The 16,355-nt window shown below is 48.5% G+C and overlaps 1 protein-coding gene across 1 annotated transcript in view; it reads left to right on the forward strand.

Moving 5' to 3' along the window:
• Positions 1–16,355, forward strand: part of SCTR (secretin receptor) — a 109,210-nt gene that overhangs the window by 59,948 nt on the left and 32,907 nt on the right. Inside the window, exons 8-10 of the mRNA XM_063932229.1 lie at positions 1,039–1,099; positions 12,854–12,923; positions 13,849–13,940. Of these exons, the coding sequence (XP_063788299.1) occupies positions 1,039–1,099; positions 12,854–12,923; positions 13,849–13,940 (223 nt within the window). The remainder of the gene's footprint in view (positions 1–1,038; positions 1,100–12,853; positions 12,924–13,848; positions 13,941–16,355) is intronic.

A 16,355-nucleotide genomic window follows, 5' to 3' on the forward strand; every position in this document is an offset into this window, starting at 1 on the left:
GTGCTGATACATATTGCTCTCGGTGGGGTAAGTGCTGGTACATATTGCTCTCGGGTGGGGTAAGTGCTGGTACATATTGCTCTCGGGTGCGGTAAGTGCTGGTACATTGCTCTCGGGTGGGGTAAGTGCTGGTACATTGCTCTCGGGTGGGGTAAGTGCTGGTACATATTGCTCTCGGGTGGGGTAAGTGCTGGTACATTGCTCTAGGGTGGGGTAAGTGCTGGTACATATTGCTCTCGGGTGGGGTAAGTGCTGGTACATATTGCTCTCGGGTGGGGTAAGTGCTGGTACATTGCTCTCGGGTGGGGTAAGTGCTGGTACATATTGCTCTCGGGTGGGGTAAGTGCTGGTACATTGCTCTCGGGTGGGGTAAGTGCTGGTACATATTGCTCTTGGGTGGGGTAAGTGCTAGTATATATTGCTCTCTGGTGGGGTAAGTGCTGGTACATATTGCTCTCGGGTGGGGTAAGTGCTAGTATATATTGCTCTCGGGTGGGGTAAGTGCTGGTACATATTGCTCTCGGGTGGGGTAAGTGCTGGTACATTGCTCTAGGGTGGGGTAATTGCTGGTACATATTGCTCTCGGGTGGGGTAAGTGCTGGTACATATTGCTCCCGGGTGGGGTAAGTGCAGGTACATATTGCTCTTGGGTGGGGTAAGTGCTGGTACATATTGCTCTCGGGTGGGGTAAGTGCTGGTACATATTGCTCTCGGGTGGGGTAAGTGCTGGTACATTGCTCTAGGGTGGGGTAAGTACTGGTACATTGCTCTCGGGTGGGGTAAGTGCTGGTACATTGCTCTCGGGTGGGGTAAGTGCTGGTACATATTGCTCTCGGGTGGGGTAAGTACTGGTACATTGCTCTCGGGTGGGGTAAGTGCTAGTATATATTGCTCTCGGGTGGAGTAAGTGCTGGTACATTTCTGTTCAGGGGATGAGTATATATATACTTGACTTGGCTTCTGTGTGCACTGCCTGCTGGATCATTCCACTAATGAAGGGAAAGTGGGTCCCAGCTTATCACAATGTCTGTGTTGCAGGGTCTCCCCTGGTCTTCATCATCGCCTGGTCCATCAGCCGTCACTTGTATGAGAACATTGGGTGAGACTTTCTCCTGCTTATGTGATTTGTCCATATCTACTAACAATGGGGGTCATTCCGAGTTGTTCGCTCGCAAGCTGCTTTTAGCAGCTTTGCACACGCTAAGCCGCCGCCTACTGGGAGTGAATCTTAGCTTATCAAAATTGCGAACGAAAGATTGGCAGAATTGCGAATAGACTTCTCTGTGCAGTTTCTGAGTAGCTCGAGACATACTCGGCATCTGCGATCAGTTCAGTCAGTTTCGTTCCTGGTTTGACGTCACAAACACACCCAGTGTTCGCCCAGACACTCCCCCGTTTCTCCAGCCACTCCCGCGTTTTTCCCAGAAACGGTAGCGTTTTTTCGCACACACCCATAAAACGGCCAGTTTCCGCCCAGAAACACCCACTTCCTGTCAATCACATTACGATCACCAGAACGAAGAAAAAACCTCGTAATGCCGTGAGTAAAATTCCTAACTGCATAGCAAATTTACTTGGCGCAGTCGCACTGCGGACATTACGCATGCGCATTAGCGACTAATCGCTCCGTTGCGAGAAAAAAATAACGAGCGAACAACTCGGAATGACCCCCAATATCAGTTACAGCAATCCCTCTTTCTGCTGCATGGTACACTGGGCTCCACAGGGAATAACATCGGGGTGTAGAGTAGGATCTTGATCCGAGGCACCAACAGGTTCAAAGCTTTGACTGTTCCCAGAATGCCTAACGCCACCTCCTCTATAACCTCGCCTCCGTGCACAGGAGCTCAGTTTGTTTTGTAGTTGGTGCCATGCAGTAAGCAGGCATACAACAGGGGGGCTGCTCCAGCAGCCCTAGGAAAAAGCTTTTTGAAGAAAAATGAAGACTTCAAGGGCTCCATCACCTCCCCCGGCGGCGCTGTACACTCCCGCGCCCTGGTTGCCGGGTACCTACAGCGGAGGCTCCGGTTTTCTTCTTGTTAGACACACACACGACCGCTGCTCTCCTGGAACGCGTGGCCGCACTCAGGGAGGAGGTAAGTGGGTCCCCCCGGCGGGACCCGCTGTAAATCGCGATCCCGTGCGGGAAATCGGGCCGCGCACGCTGGCGTGGACACTGTGGCAGTACAGGGACCCCACTAGACCACCAGGGCATGGGCACAGGTCGGTTTTCTCTCATAAGACCATTTATTTAAGCCCCCAGTACCCGGTGGTGAAGGGGGATAAGGCTTTGACCTGTAGCCCCTCCCCCAGCCCCAGGGCACCATTTAGAGTAAATGTTCCCGCCCTGGAGCTGCATCTCTCTCTCTCCCTCACTCTCTGTCAGCACTTGGGCGCCATTATAGCAAGCAGAGCTGATACTGGGACTGTTTGGGCAAATCCTCCTCTGTAAAGCTGCCTGCATTTCAGCACTGTGCATTTTACAGGACACTTAAGTATTCTACATGTCTGCTGACAGTGTTAGTTAAGAAAAAGTGCATTTAGTCAGGGTTATTTAGTACCAGTGATATAATCCAGTCTTTACTGTGCATTGTTATATCTATTAAGTGTATTGCTATACATAGTACTACTCTGTATTGCTAGTCCAGTGCAGTTTTATTGCATGTCATAATTTCTGCATTGTACAAACTGTGACTCTGTGTGTGTGCATATAGCTGCTGTGTGACCTCCATTTCATGTATCTCACTCAGATTGCTATCCCTATATTCTATAACCTGAGGGGGCTAAATGTGTCAGGTTTATAATTAATATAGGTAGTTCACAGGATATACTCAGTGTGTATTTTCTCTGTGATTTCTAGTCACCATCGAGTTGATCGCTAGCTGCATTTGTTCGCAGCACAGCGATCAGGCTAAAAAACTGCAGTTCTGCGCATGCGTATGCGGCGCAATGCGCACGAGCGACGTACAGGCACAACGAGCGATGCAGTTTTGCACAGGGTCTAGCAATGCATTTCAGTCGCACTGGTTGCCGCAGAGTGATTGACATGAAGTGGACGTTTCTGGGTGGCAACTGACCGTTTTCAGGGAGTGTTCGGAAAAACGAAAACGCAGGCGTGGCTGGGCGAACGCTGGGTGGGTGTGTGACGTTAAATCCAGAACTGAATAGTCTGAAGTGATTGCAAGTGCTGAGTAGGTTTTGAGCTACTCTGAAACTACACAAAAAATTTTTGCAGGCGCTCTGCGATAAAAACGTTCGCACTTCTGCTAAGCTAAAATACACTCCCAGTGGGCGGCGCCATAGCATTTGCACAGCTGCTAAAAACTGCTAGCGAGCGATCAACTCGGAATGACCCCCCATATACCTCTAGAATTCCCTGTTTGTGCTGTTACACTGCACAGGGGGTTCTTGGCAGGTATTGTGCTGCTGATATTGTACTGTGTTGCCCTGCATTGAGCTTTTGATTATGTCAGCTACACAGGGCAATGGTGCTGGGGCTGATCCCACATTGTGTGGTGGTGACGCTGCAGACACATTTGAGGATAACATAACAGCTGAGGGTTCAGGTTCTGGGGGTTGCTTACCTCCCAGTGGGACTGTAGCAACAGGGTTTCAAAATGACCCACCTTTGGCTACCTTCTCCACGCTTTTGAATACGCTGGTAACTAGACTAACGCCCCCTATGGGACCTCCTGTGCCGGTACAACCGCTTATGGTCCCCGCGGTTAACTCGCCGTGGGCAGATCAACTGTCCAATCAGTTCCAGCAATTGAACCAATCACTGACTACTCAGAAGTCTAACCCTCGCCCGCCTAAGACCAAGGGGTCCTCTAAGCGGGCAATTACTTCCTCACAATCCACCAACGTCCCAGACACCTCGTCTGATGAGGATGGCGTTTATACTGACCCCACAGATTCTGATCCCGATGCTTCTGATGGGGAAGCTGTTTCACAGGTGGATGTTCCTGACTTGTTGGAGGCTATCAGGACCATTCTTCAAGTTGATGATGACCCGGTGCCTGATGCTGTCCCTAAAAAAACGGACAGGTTTAAACATCAGAAAGTGGTTAAACAAGTTTTACCTCACTCTGACCATTTAGTTGACATACGTCAGGAGTCCTGGGGAAATCCAGGAAAGATATTCATGCCTCACAAGAAGATGCTGGCTCGCTACACCTCGCAGCGGAGCTAAGTAAAAATTGGGAAACACCCCCGCCAGTGGATTTGCAAGTGGCGCGGCTGGTGGTATCCTCAGCTCTGCCTGTAAGTACTGTCACATCCCTGAGAGAGCCGATGGATAAGCGTGTGGAGGGTTGTTTAAAGGCAATTTACACCCTCACGGTGCTGCGCATCGGCCCTCCATTGCAGCGACATGGGCTGCAGAAGCTGTGGAAGCGTGGGCTCAGGAGCTGAAGGCGGAGTTGCCTTCCAACGCTTCTGATCATGCTAGACAATGCTTGTCATATATTGTCACAGCATCTCATTACATTAAGGAGGCGGCTTCTGATGCCGGTATTCTGGCGGCCAAGGCTTCTACTACGTCCATTTTGGCTCGCCAAATTCTCTGGTTACGGTCCTGGTCTGTGGATATGGACTCTAAGAAAACCCTGGAGGTACTCCCTTTTAAGGGAGAATTTATTTTCGGAGAAGACCTCAACAAGATAGTGGCGGACTTAGCTTCTGCAAAAACAGCATGTCTGCCTAGTACTGCTCCTTCGGTGCCGAAGGCTAAGAGTACTCCATTTCGCTCCTTTCGTCCTTCAGGGAAAGCAAAAGGTCAGGCGTACCCCAAACAGGTTCGCACTTCCAAACCCAATAAGCCCAAACCCAAACAGGCCTGGGCTGCCCGTCAGCCTGCTTCCAAAACTGATAAGCCTGCCGCATGACGGGGCGGGCCTCCCCCTGGGGGATCCCATGGTGGGGGGCCGGCTTCTAGGGTTTACCAAGGAATGGTTGAAGACCACTTCCGATGCCTGGGTACGGGAAGTCGTCACTCGAGCTTACGCCGTATCCTTCAAGAATCGCCCCCCTCATTGATTTTGCCTGAAAGACGTCCCTTCGGATCAGGTGAAGGCAAAAACTCTTCATTCGGTGGCAGAGGCGTCACAAGGGGGGTGCGGGGGGTGCGGCCCGCACCTGGATGTCACCTCCAAGGGGTGACACCAAAAAGAGCCACACTCACACCGCACCCCACTGCAGGCACAGACACTTGTTATGCCCGCATCCCCGCTGCTGTGTCGGTCCGACACATACGCGGGGAATGTAAAAGGCGCTGCTGCAGAGAGTGAGTGACTCGCTCTCTGCAGCGCCACGGCCGCCGGCCCTGGACTGCTCCTTCATAAGCGGCTGTGTGTCCTCCCCCGGCTCCCAGCCCTCCCGCGATGCAGACACCCTACCAGCACCATCCATAAAGTGCGTCCGGCCACTGCACAGACCTCACTCCGCCCTCGCTGCACGCTCATTTCCACCTCCCTGCACGCTCCTCCGCTACTCACTTCCACCACCCGCTCGCCGCAGCAGTGCGGGGGTGGCTCGGTGCAGGATGGCGGCAGAGTTGCTGCACAGAGAGTGAGCATGAGCCCGGCAAGAGACGCTGCTACCGCTGCCCAGGCACTGCCTGACCTTTGACAACTGGGCACACATGCTCTGCAGCCCGGGCACCTAGATCTGGATGGAGGTGGTAGAGAATGATTGCCCACTGCCTGATGCTCAGGGGTTGTTTGGAGTGGATTACTGTGGATTTCACCTAATACCCATGCCTGATGAGGGGCCAGCCCGTGGTTACACCTGAAGGACACCTGTAGAGACCCCAGGAGCCGGTGACCACACCCACCCTGCGGATCACCAGACCACTAGTATGCAGCAATTTCAGGTAATTGCGAGAAGAGAATTGATGTCCGGGGGCCACACACTGCAGACAGTCACATTCCCCATGTGGCCCCTGGGAGGAGATGTGATAACAGACATTGCATGCACTCCTTGGCTATTGCATTATGGCAGGTATACTATCAGCGATTCCGCTCGCCACGCTTCGGGCGCGGTGGCTAAAGTGTCACATAATAAAAGAATCGCCAATCCAGTGACCCAGTCTTGCGCCACTGCACACTCGTGAACCCCAGAATGGCTTTATATATTGTTAGAAGCAACAGGGACTCAGTACAGCATCTGGTGACAAGGTGGAGCTGGAGCTGCCCTATGACAGAGGTGGGAACTTGGAAGGTACAGTATGTGCCTCTGCATGGCTGCCAGCCCCACCTGTACGCCCCTGTACAATGTGTTTGGGTCAGTGTGCTTCTGGTCCCTGTGTGGGTGTGTCAGTGTGCCCCTGGGACCTGTACAATCTTTGTCAGTGTTCCCCTATAAAATCTATGTATGTGTGCACTAGCGGATCCAGGCATGGGGAGGGCACATGGCCCCCCTGTTGTTTCTGGCAGCAGTGAAGGAGGTCGCAGTAGGCTGCAGCCGGCCACAGGCTGTAACAAAGTAGGAGGAGGCGGTCTGTGACCGGAGTATAGGAGGGGAGCCCCTCCCCTGCACTCCTCTCTGATACTACTTGGCTTGCCAGGCCTCTGATGCAGGGCCAGCTCGAGGGACCTTCAAGCGCAGCGACTGGGCGCAGTTGCTACCACCAGTGCTGTGCCCATGAGACTTCCCCCCCCCCCCCCCCCCCCCCCCGCTCTACTTTCTCTCTACCCTCTCTCTCTCTCTCTTCCTTCTCCCTCTCTCTTCTCTCAGCTCTCATGTTAAAAGCCCTTGGCTTTTTTCCTGCCTGTCTCCCCCACTAATACTTTCCCTTCATGTCCCAGTGAGCCCTTTCAACCCAGTGGTGCCGGGATGTTATACCCATTCTGGATGCCGGTGTTGGCATTCAGAATATGGTCAGTATTCCGGCGTCGGTATTCTGACTGCCGGGATACAGACAGCCGGAATCCTGACTGCTCCCCATCTATCCTCACAGTGTGCTTCATTCTTTCCCCCCAGCTCTCACCTTATTGACCCCCTCCATGTCTGCAGAATGCTGCTGGTGAATCGTGGCAGTGTGGAGTGGGTACACTTCACGGGACAGCTACACAAATTCAAACAACATGCTTCTCCAAAATACCAAGATTTTAGTGGGTCTAACTCTAAAGTAATAGGGTAAGGCACTGCTACTAAGCAAATAAGTTTTCATACAACAAAAATTTCTTAACAGACCAGTTTAAAAGGAAAAATGTTTTAAAGCGTGTGATGCATGGGACTTTATGTTCACTTTCTGGAGAATCACCCTAATATTATTTAAAATAATGATCAGAAGTAATTATATTTAGTAAAACATTACTATGGATTCGGTGGGGTGGGGTGTGATACAAGAGGAGCTTTATGGGGGGGTGACACCATGAGTTTCTCCACCGGGTGACACCAACCCTAGTGACGCCTCTGTTCGGTGGTACAGTCCCTCCTGGACACAGGAGTGGTAGTACAGGTGCCTCTGGCTCAGAGAGGCAAGGGGTACTATTCACCGCTGTTCCTAGTCCCGAAACCGAATGGGTCCTACCGGCCCTTTCTCAACCTCAAGTTCTTGAACAGATTTGTGAGGGTCTCCAAGTTTCGTATGGAAACCCTTCGCTCTATTGTTCTGGCCTTGGAACCTGGGGATTATATGGTCTCCCTGGACATACAGGATGTTTACCTGCATATTCCCATTGCAGTGTCGCATCAGCAGTACCGGAGGTTTGCGGTTGGCAACCTCCATTACCAATTTCGGGCGTTACCTTTTGTTTGACCACAGCTCCGTGAGTCTTCACCAAGGTCATGGCGGTAATGACGGCAGTGCTCCGCCGTCAAGGGTTCAGGATCCAACTGCACCTGGACGACTTGTTGATCCTGGCAGACTCCCTAGAAATTCTCCTATGCCATCTGGATCTGACTATCCAGTTTCTGCAAGCCCACGGGTGGCTCATCAACTGGAAGAAATCTTCCCTGGTCCCTGCTCAGAGCATGGTGCACCTGGGGGCAATGTTGGACACTCACAACCAGCGGTTGTTCTTGTCTCAGGAGAAAGTCCTGAAGATTCAGGACAGGATTCGATGTTTCCTATCTCGTCCGCAAGTGTCGATACATTCGGCAATGCAAGTGCTAGGTCTCATGGTGTCGGCTTTCGACATGGTAGAGTACGCTCAATTCCATTTCCGCCCTCTGCAGAAGTGATTCTTCCAAGTGGCACGGCCTGCCTCACCGGATCAGGTCTCAAATGATCTCCTTGTTTCAGGAGGTCCGTCTGTCACTGAGCTGGTGGCTTCAGGACCAACGATTGAGCAGGGGTCGTCCCTTCTGGATCTCCAACTTAGTCCTTCTGAGAGGTTGGAGCGTGGTGTTGGAGCAACACTCCCTTTAGGGTCGGTGGACCAAGGAGGAGTCTCTCCTCCCGATAAACATTCTGGAATTGCGGGTGGTGTTCAACTCATTGAACTTGGCCCAGCATTTAATACAGAACAGACCTGTTAAAGTGTAGTCGGACAACGCCACCACGGTGGCGTACATCAATCATCAAGGCAGCACTCAAAGCCTCAATAAGGGAAGTATCACAGATTCTTCAGTGGGCGGAACGCCATCTGCCAGCCATATCAGCAGTGTTCATTCCTGGGGGTCTTAAACTGGGAAGCGGACTTTCTCAGTTGTCGGGGCGTACACGCCGGAGAATGGAGCCTCTATCCAGATGTGTTTCAACTCCTCGTGGACAAGTGGGGCCTTCCAGATGTCGACCTGATGGCATCTCGACACAATCACAAGGTTCCGGTCTTCGGAGCAAGGAAAAGGGATCCTCAAGCAGTGTTCATGGACGCACTGGCAATTCCATGGAACTTTCGTCTGCCATACGTGTTACCTCCGGTGTCACTCCTGCCCAGAGTAATAAGGAAGTTCAAGCAAGAAGGAGGAATCCTACTTCTGATCGCTCCAACGTGGCCCAGACGGCATTGGTTCTCAGACCTTCAGGGTCCCTCGATAGAGCATCCCCTTCTACTGCCGCAGCGCCCAGATCTCCTCGTTCAGGGCCCCTGTGTATATCAGGATTTAGCCCGATTGGCTTTGACGGTGTGGCTCTTGAAGCTTCCGTCTTAAGGGCCAAAGGATTTTCTGAGGCGGTCATTCAAACCATGTTGAAGGCCCGGAAAACCGACTTCTGCTCAGATTTACCATAGGGTCTGGAATTCTTACTTTGCTTGGTGCGAATCTAACAATCATGATGCTTACAAGTTTAGTATGGCCAAACTTTTGGCCTTTCTACAAAAGGGCCTAGACTTGGGCCTTCGTCTGGCCTCCATCAAGGTTTATATTTCTGCCTTTCCAGTTTGGTTCCAGAGAAAAATTGTAACTTTATCTGATGTTCATACATTTACTCAGGGTGTGTTGCGAATTCAACCTCCTTATGTTCCGCCTGTGGCTCCTTCAGACTTGTCGGTGGTTCTGGAGGCGTTGCAAGGGTGTCCGTTTGAGCCTCTTGAATCGGCAGACCTTAAGTGGCTTTCTCTTAAGGTGTTGTTTCTGCTGGCTATTGCCTCTGCCAGATAGGTGTCTGATCTGGGTGCCTTGTCTTGTAGGTCCCCATATCTGATTTTTCACTGTGACCGGGCGGTTCTTAGAACACGTCCCGGGTACCTACCTAAGGTGGTGTCGTCTTTCCACCTTAATCGGGAGATTGTGGTTCTGGCCTTTGTCTCTCCTGAATTGTCTTCCAAAGAGCGATCTTTGGATGTGGTACGGGCTCTCCGTATCTATGTGAAGAGGACAGCTCCTATCAGGAAGTCTGATTCCCTCTTTGTATTGTTTGGTTTTCACAAATGTGGCTGGCCTGCTCACAAGCAGACCCTGGCCAGATGGATTAGAATGGTGATTGCACATGCTTATGTACAGGCTGGTCGTCTAGTTCCTGCTACTATTAAGGCCCATTCTACTCGGTCTGATGGACCTTCTTGGGCGGCCTGCCGTGGTGCAACCTTTGAACAATTGTGCAAGGCGGCTACGTGGTCCTCAGTGAACACGTTCATAAGGTTCTATGCCTTCGATACATCCGCCTCCCAGGATGCTTCCTTTGGACGCTGGGTTCTTGTGCCCGCTACAGTGTGTCCCCTCCCATAAGGAACTGCTTTAGGACATCCCCGATGTTATTCCCTGTGGAGCCCAGTGTACCCCGCAGCAGAAAACAAGATTTATGGTAAGAACTTACCGTTGTTAAATCTCTTTCTGCGAGGTACACTGGGCTCCACAGGGCGCCCACGCTGACGCACTTAGCTTCTTTGGGTTGGTATGGCATTAGCCGCTGACACTTTCTCCTGTCGTGAGAGTGTGATGTTTGTGGCTACTAACAGTTGTCGTCTCTTTTACCTGCTACTGCATTGGACTGATTAACAAAAACTGAGCTCCTGTGCACAGAGGCGGGGTTATAGAGGAGGCGGCGCTATGCATTCTGAGAACAGTCAAAGATTTTAACCTGTTGGTGCCTCGGATCAAGATCCAACTCTACACCCCAATGTTATTCCCTGTGGAGCCCAGTGTACTTCGCAGAAAGAGATTTAACAACGGTAAGTTCTTAACATAAATCTCATTTTATAATGTCCCTCACTCAGCACCACAATATAGGGGAATCATTGTACAGGTATCACCATGATAGTGGCGTATAGTGGAATCATCGTAGCGGTATCACTGTGATGGTTATGGTGAGACGTCTCTCCTCACCTGCAGCTGTCACTTGTGACTTGTGTCCATATCTCTGCACAAACAATGGTTCTTACACTCCAGCAAGAGACCGGGTCTGTGATCCTAAATACAGCTCATCCAATATACAATTCACCTGTATCTTTTATATTCTGAAACAGACTCTATAGCATGACATTAGAATCTAGTATTATGAACTCACCATTTGTCAGGTTGTGAGCAAACTGCATGGAAAATCAGAACTGTACGGGTACCTGCAACCAGATTAACTAACGTTTACCCAAGACGTACTGTAAAGTGGCCTCCTCCTGCTCTGGAACAGTGCCCCAGGATGCTGTGTGATCGGCAACACGGGGTGTATGCGCCTAAACCCACAGTGCGAGGAGGGGAACATAGTTCCCCACCGAGCACTAAATATGCTGGTCTCTGTGTCTGCAGAGATCAGATGCATCAGAAGGAGCCCACACGCCACTGCGCTCTGCAACAAGGTGAGGAGGAGGGGCTATACAGGGCGGGGAGTGTAGATGATACGCGGTCAACATTTGGCACTAAGGTGGGTGGGGGGGAGGTGTATTTTTTGGCTGGGGACAGTTATATTAAAAAGAAAAAAATGACACATATAGGGGTTATTCAGGTATATTAGCAAACCAAAAAAGTTAGATTTGGGTGGGGTGTGTTCAAACTGAAATGTAAAGTGCAGTGTAAAAATAAAGCAGCCAGTATTTACCCTGCACAGAAACAATATAACCCACCCAAATCTAACTCTCTCTGCAGATGTTACATTTGCCCCACCTGCAGTGCACATGATTTTGCCCAATTGCTTACTTTTTTGGTGTGCTAACAAACCTGAATAACTCCCATAGGACGGGATGTAATGAAGTCCGAGTTTGGCGGCCGTGCTGGATGCCTTATGAGCTCAAACTGTTTGTTTGTTTGTTTGTTTTTAAAGGGGAAATCTTCTACAAGGTATGGTTTAGGCTTGTACATAATTGCCCCTTTAAAACAATGCCTGAGTTCATCCAGCTTCCTGCACGGCCACCGAATTCGGATTCCATTACATCCCAGCCGTAGGGCAAAATGTACTAAACCTTCGAGAGATTAAATAGAGAGAGAAGTACCAGCCAATCAGCTCCTAACTGTCAAGTTACAGACTGTTTTTGAAAAATGACAGGAGCTGATTGGTTGGTACTTTATCTCTCTCTATCATTCTCCAAGGCTTATGTAGCCCATACACTTGTGAGATATCAGGTACAATCCTTCGATTTCGACCGCATCTGTGAGATAAATCAAAGGATTGTATGCACATTTTAGGTACCACGCGACGTGATGCGCGGGCACGCCGCTTGAATGTCGCGTCTCACTAGTATGTGCTGCACTTAATATTTATCAAATTGCACCGCTACCACTCGGCGGTGACGTGCCCATCATGTGATTACCATGCGATCTATCGCATGATTGCATGGTAATCACTTTGGCAGTTCATGTGCGATTTCATCGCACCTGCCCCGCAATGGCGCGGTGCATTGCACAAGTGTATGGGCACCATTAGTTCATCTGCCCCATAGCAAGTGACACATGGGGAGTGGGGGACTAAACTGGGGGACCATTGGCACTGGGGGTGAGGGTGGAGACTATGCCACGGGGATCTATTACCACTAGGGTGCTGGGGGTTGATAATGCAGGGATCCTTATCCTACAAGGAGGGGGGGCTATGAAGTTGCCCATTACAAAATGCGGAAGGAAGGAAGAAGGAGAAGTGGAATATGCCAGCAGAGGGCCTTTAACAGGTTGGATCACTTATGCTTTTTTGAGGGGGTGTGGCTACACCTCCCATATTTGGCCACACCCCGCTTTCAAAGGCACACTGAATGCTATCCCCTATTGACACTGAAAACACAGGATGTCACCCCTATTTATGTCATCTTGTTACCATGTGACCCCAAGTCTCACCAACCAATAGCTCCTCCCCTTCACTAACAAATCAACAATCTGACATTCTTCTTACTTTTACCAAACTGACGCCACATGCCGTATTTCAGCCATAATGCAACAGGAAACTAAACATGGTCATTGCGTGCCTTTAGCCCCGTGATGTTCTGTGACAATGATTGTTTCCATTAATAGATGCTCCTAATAATAGGGATTTTATATTTTCTTGCAGATGCTGGGACATTAATTCTAATCCCAGTATTTGGTGGATCATCCGGGGACCGGTTATTCTCTCCATATTTGTAAGTTGTCTGATATCTTGACCTGTCACTAGAATCCAGAATCTGATTAATATTAATTGTCTCTTCTTACACTCCATGGTAAGACACTGGTTCCCGTATGTCACAGTTTAATACGACAGTCCCCTTTACTCACAGAGGGGCAGCTATACTAATCCTTGGAGCATGAATAAGTGGAGAGAGATAAAGGTGGAGATTTATTAAAGCTTATAGAGAGAGATAAAGTACCAACCAGTCAGCTCCTAACTTCCATTTTTCAGGGCAGTGGGCCTATCTGAGGTGGGATAGGGCTTTGTGGGTCATGTGGGGGGAGGGGGGGATTTAGGCTGTGTGTCATGGCACCATTAAGGGGAAAAAAACATTGGAAGGCACTATACCACTGATGGACAACCATGGGGTCTCCGCCATCAATGCCAAAACCATCTACAATCGGTGGTTAGCCATTGATGGTTGTTGGGAGTGTCAGCAGGATTGAGTTGGGATTTCATGAGACGTCACGCCGGCTCTCTACCCACTGAGACTAGTCTTCTCTATATTCTGAGATATTTTGTTTTACTGTAAGAACATTGTAACATGTATTCAGCTACACGGCCTGTGGAGTCCACAACAAAGATCAGAGACTTAGAGATATTATTGGATGGTATTCATGTAGGGGCCATTGTCTTGTGGGCCCTGTGCTTGAGGCTCCAGCAAGAAACTCACATGAGAGAGGCTTCATAGGTAGAACATCCAACTCCCAAACGACCCTTTCCTGACTCTTTATTAAGGTGTTGATGCCATGTGTGCCCATTCCTGTCGGTCCCTGTAGCAATTTGGGGCGAGCTAATGGATTGCTGGATTCTGTCCTCTCCGACTCCTTTGTATATCCGGCTTCCCAGCCATTGCTGTGGATAGGAAACACTGATATCCCTGTTACTTCCTCCTCTAGATAAACTTCATCCTCTTCGTGAGGATCATCCGGATTCTGATGAAGAAACTGAGGACGTCTGATGTTTGGAGCAATGATGTCAGTCAGTACAAGTACGTGGGCCAGGGGGCTCCGTTCTCTCTATATATGGGGGGATTTGTGGTGTCTCCAGTCACCCAGATGCGGTAGGTGCGAATGAAGCCTGACACAACAGATATTAGGTTACTCTATGTACTGTATGTACAGGTAGCCCGGTACATTATATATACTCGGGTAGCACACCTATGTTGTCTGGTGTACGGTTATAAAGTCTGGGGTACACCTATGTTGTCTGGTGGGGATGGTTGTATATCTGTGGGGTACAATTATGTAGACTAGGGTACATCTATGTTTGGGGTACAGTTATGTAGACTAGGGTACATCTATGTTTGGGGTACAGTTATGTAGACTAGGGTACATCTATGTTTGGGGTACAGTTATGTAGACTAGGGTACATCTATGTTTGGGGTATACTGGAGCACAGTTATATAGCAGGGAGCACAGTTACATAGTCTTGGGTACAGTTATATAATTGGGTATACAGACATATAGTATTGGGCAGAGTTATATAATTGTGTGTATAGACATATAGTCTTGGGTACAGTTATATAATTGGGTGTACAGACATATAGTCTTGGGTACAGTTATATAATTGGGTGTATAGACATATAGTCTTGGGTACAGTTATAGCATCGGGTATACAGACATATAGTCTTGGGTACAGTTATATAATTGGGTGTACAGACATGTAGTCTTGGGTACAGTTATATAATTGGGTGTACAGACATATAGTCTTGGGTACAGTTATATAATTGGGTGTATAGACATATAGTCTTGGGTACAGTTATAGCATCGGGTATACAGACATATAGTCTTGGGTACAGTTATATAATTGGGTGTACAGACATATAGTCTTGGGCAGAGTTATATAATTGGGTGTATAGACATGTAGTCTTGGGTACAGTTATATAATTGGGTGTACAGACATATAGTCTTGGGTACAGTTATATAATTGGGTGTACAGACATATAGTCTTGGGTACAGTTATATAATTGGGTGTATAGACATATAGTCTTGGGTACAGTTATAGCATCGGGTATACAGACATATAGTCTTGGGTACAGTTATATAATTGGGTGTACAGACATATAGTCTTGGATACAGTTATATAATTGGGTGTACAGACATATAGTCTTGGGTACAGTTATATAATTGGGTATACAGACATATAGTCTTGGGTACAGTTATATAATTGGGCGTATAGACATGTAGTCTTGGGTACAGTTATATAATTGGGTGTACAGACATATAGTCTTGGATACAGTTATATAATTTGGTGTACAGACATATAGTCTTGGGTACAGTTATATAATTGGGTATACAGACATATAGTCTTGGGTACAGTTATATAATTGGGTGTATAGACATGTAGTCTTGGGTACAGTTATATAATTGGGTGTACAGACATATAGTCTTGGATACAGTTATATAATTGGGTGTACAGACATATAGTCTTGGGTACAGTTATATAATTGGGTATACAGACATATAGTCTTGGGTACAGTTATATAATTGGGTGTATAGACATGTAGTCTTGGGTACAGTTATATAATTGGGTGTACAGACATATAGTCTTGGATACAGTTATATAATTGGGTGTATAGACATATAGTCTTGGGTACAGTTATATAATTGGATGTACAGACATATAGTCTTGGGCAGAGTTATATAATTTGGTGTATAGACATATAGTCTTGGGTAGAGTTATATAATTGGGTATACAGACATATAGTCTTGGGCAGAGTTATATAATTGGGTGTATAGAAATATAGTCTTTGGCAGAGTTATATAATTAGGTGTACAGACATATAGGGGTATATTTACTAAGGTCCCGATTTTGACCGAGATGCCGTTTTTTCTTCAAAGTGTCATCTCGGTAATTTACTAAGCAAAAATCACGGCAGTGATGAGGGCATTCGTAATATTTTGGAAGTCCTAGGAAAAAATCACGAATCAATACACCATCGGTCAAATACGCCTGCAATTTGGTAGAAATCGGGAATTTACTAACAAGTGCAAATCACAAACACTGCCGACAATAGCCAAACACTGCCGTGATAAAATACAAATCGTGAAAAAGTGTTAAAAAAACCAGACCTGCTTTTTTATCCCGTGTTTGTATAGGCATGAGATCCGTGCATGTTTTTCAGTGGGAAGGGGGGGGGGAATGTTCTAAATTTTCAGAAAAAACATTGCGTGGGGTCCCCCCTCCTAAGACAAACCAGCCTCGGGCTCTTTGAGCCGATCCTGGTTGCAGAAATATGGGGAAAAAATGGACAGGGGTTCCCCCATATTTAAGCAACCAGCATCGGGCTCTGCGCCTGGTCCTGGTTCCAAAAATACGGGGGACAAAAAGAGTAGGGGTCCCCCGTATTTTTGAAACCAGCACCGGGCTCCACTAGCTGGACAGATAATGCCACAGCCGGGGG

Source organism: Pseudophryne corroboree, chromosome 7 (assembly GCF_028390025.1).
Source record: "Pseudophryne corroboree isolate aPseCor3 chromosome 7, aPseCor3.hap2, whole genome shotgun sequence".
NCBI classification, from domain to species: Eukaryota; Metazoa; Chordata; class Amphibia; order Anura; family Myobatrachidae; genus Pseudophryne; species Pseudophryne corroboree.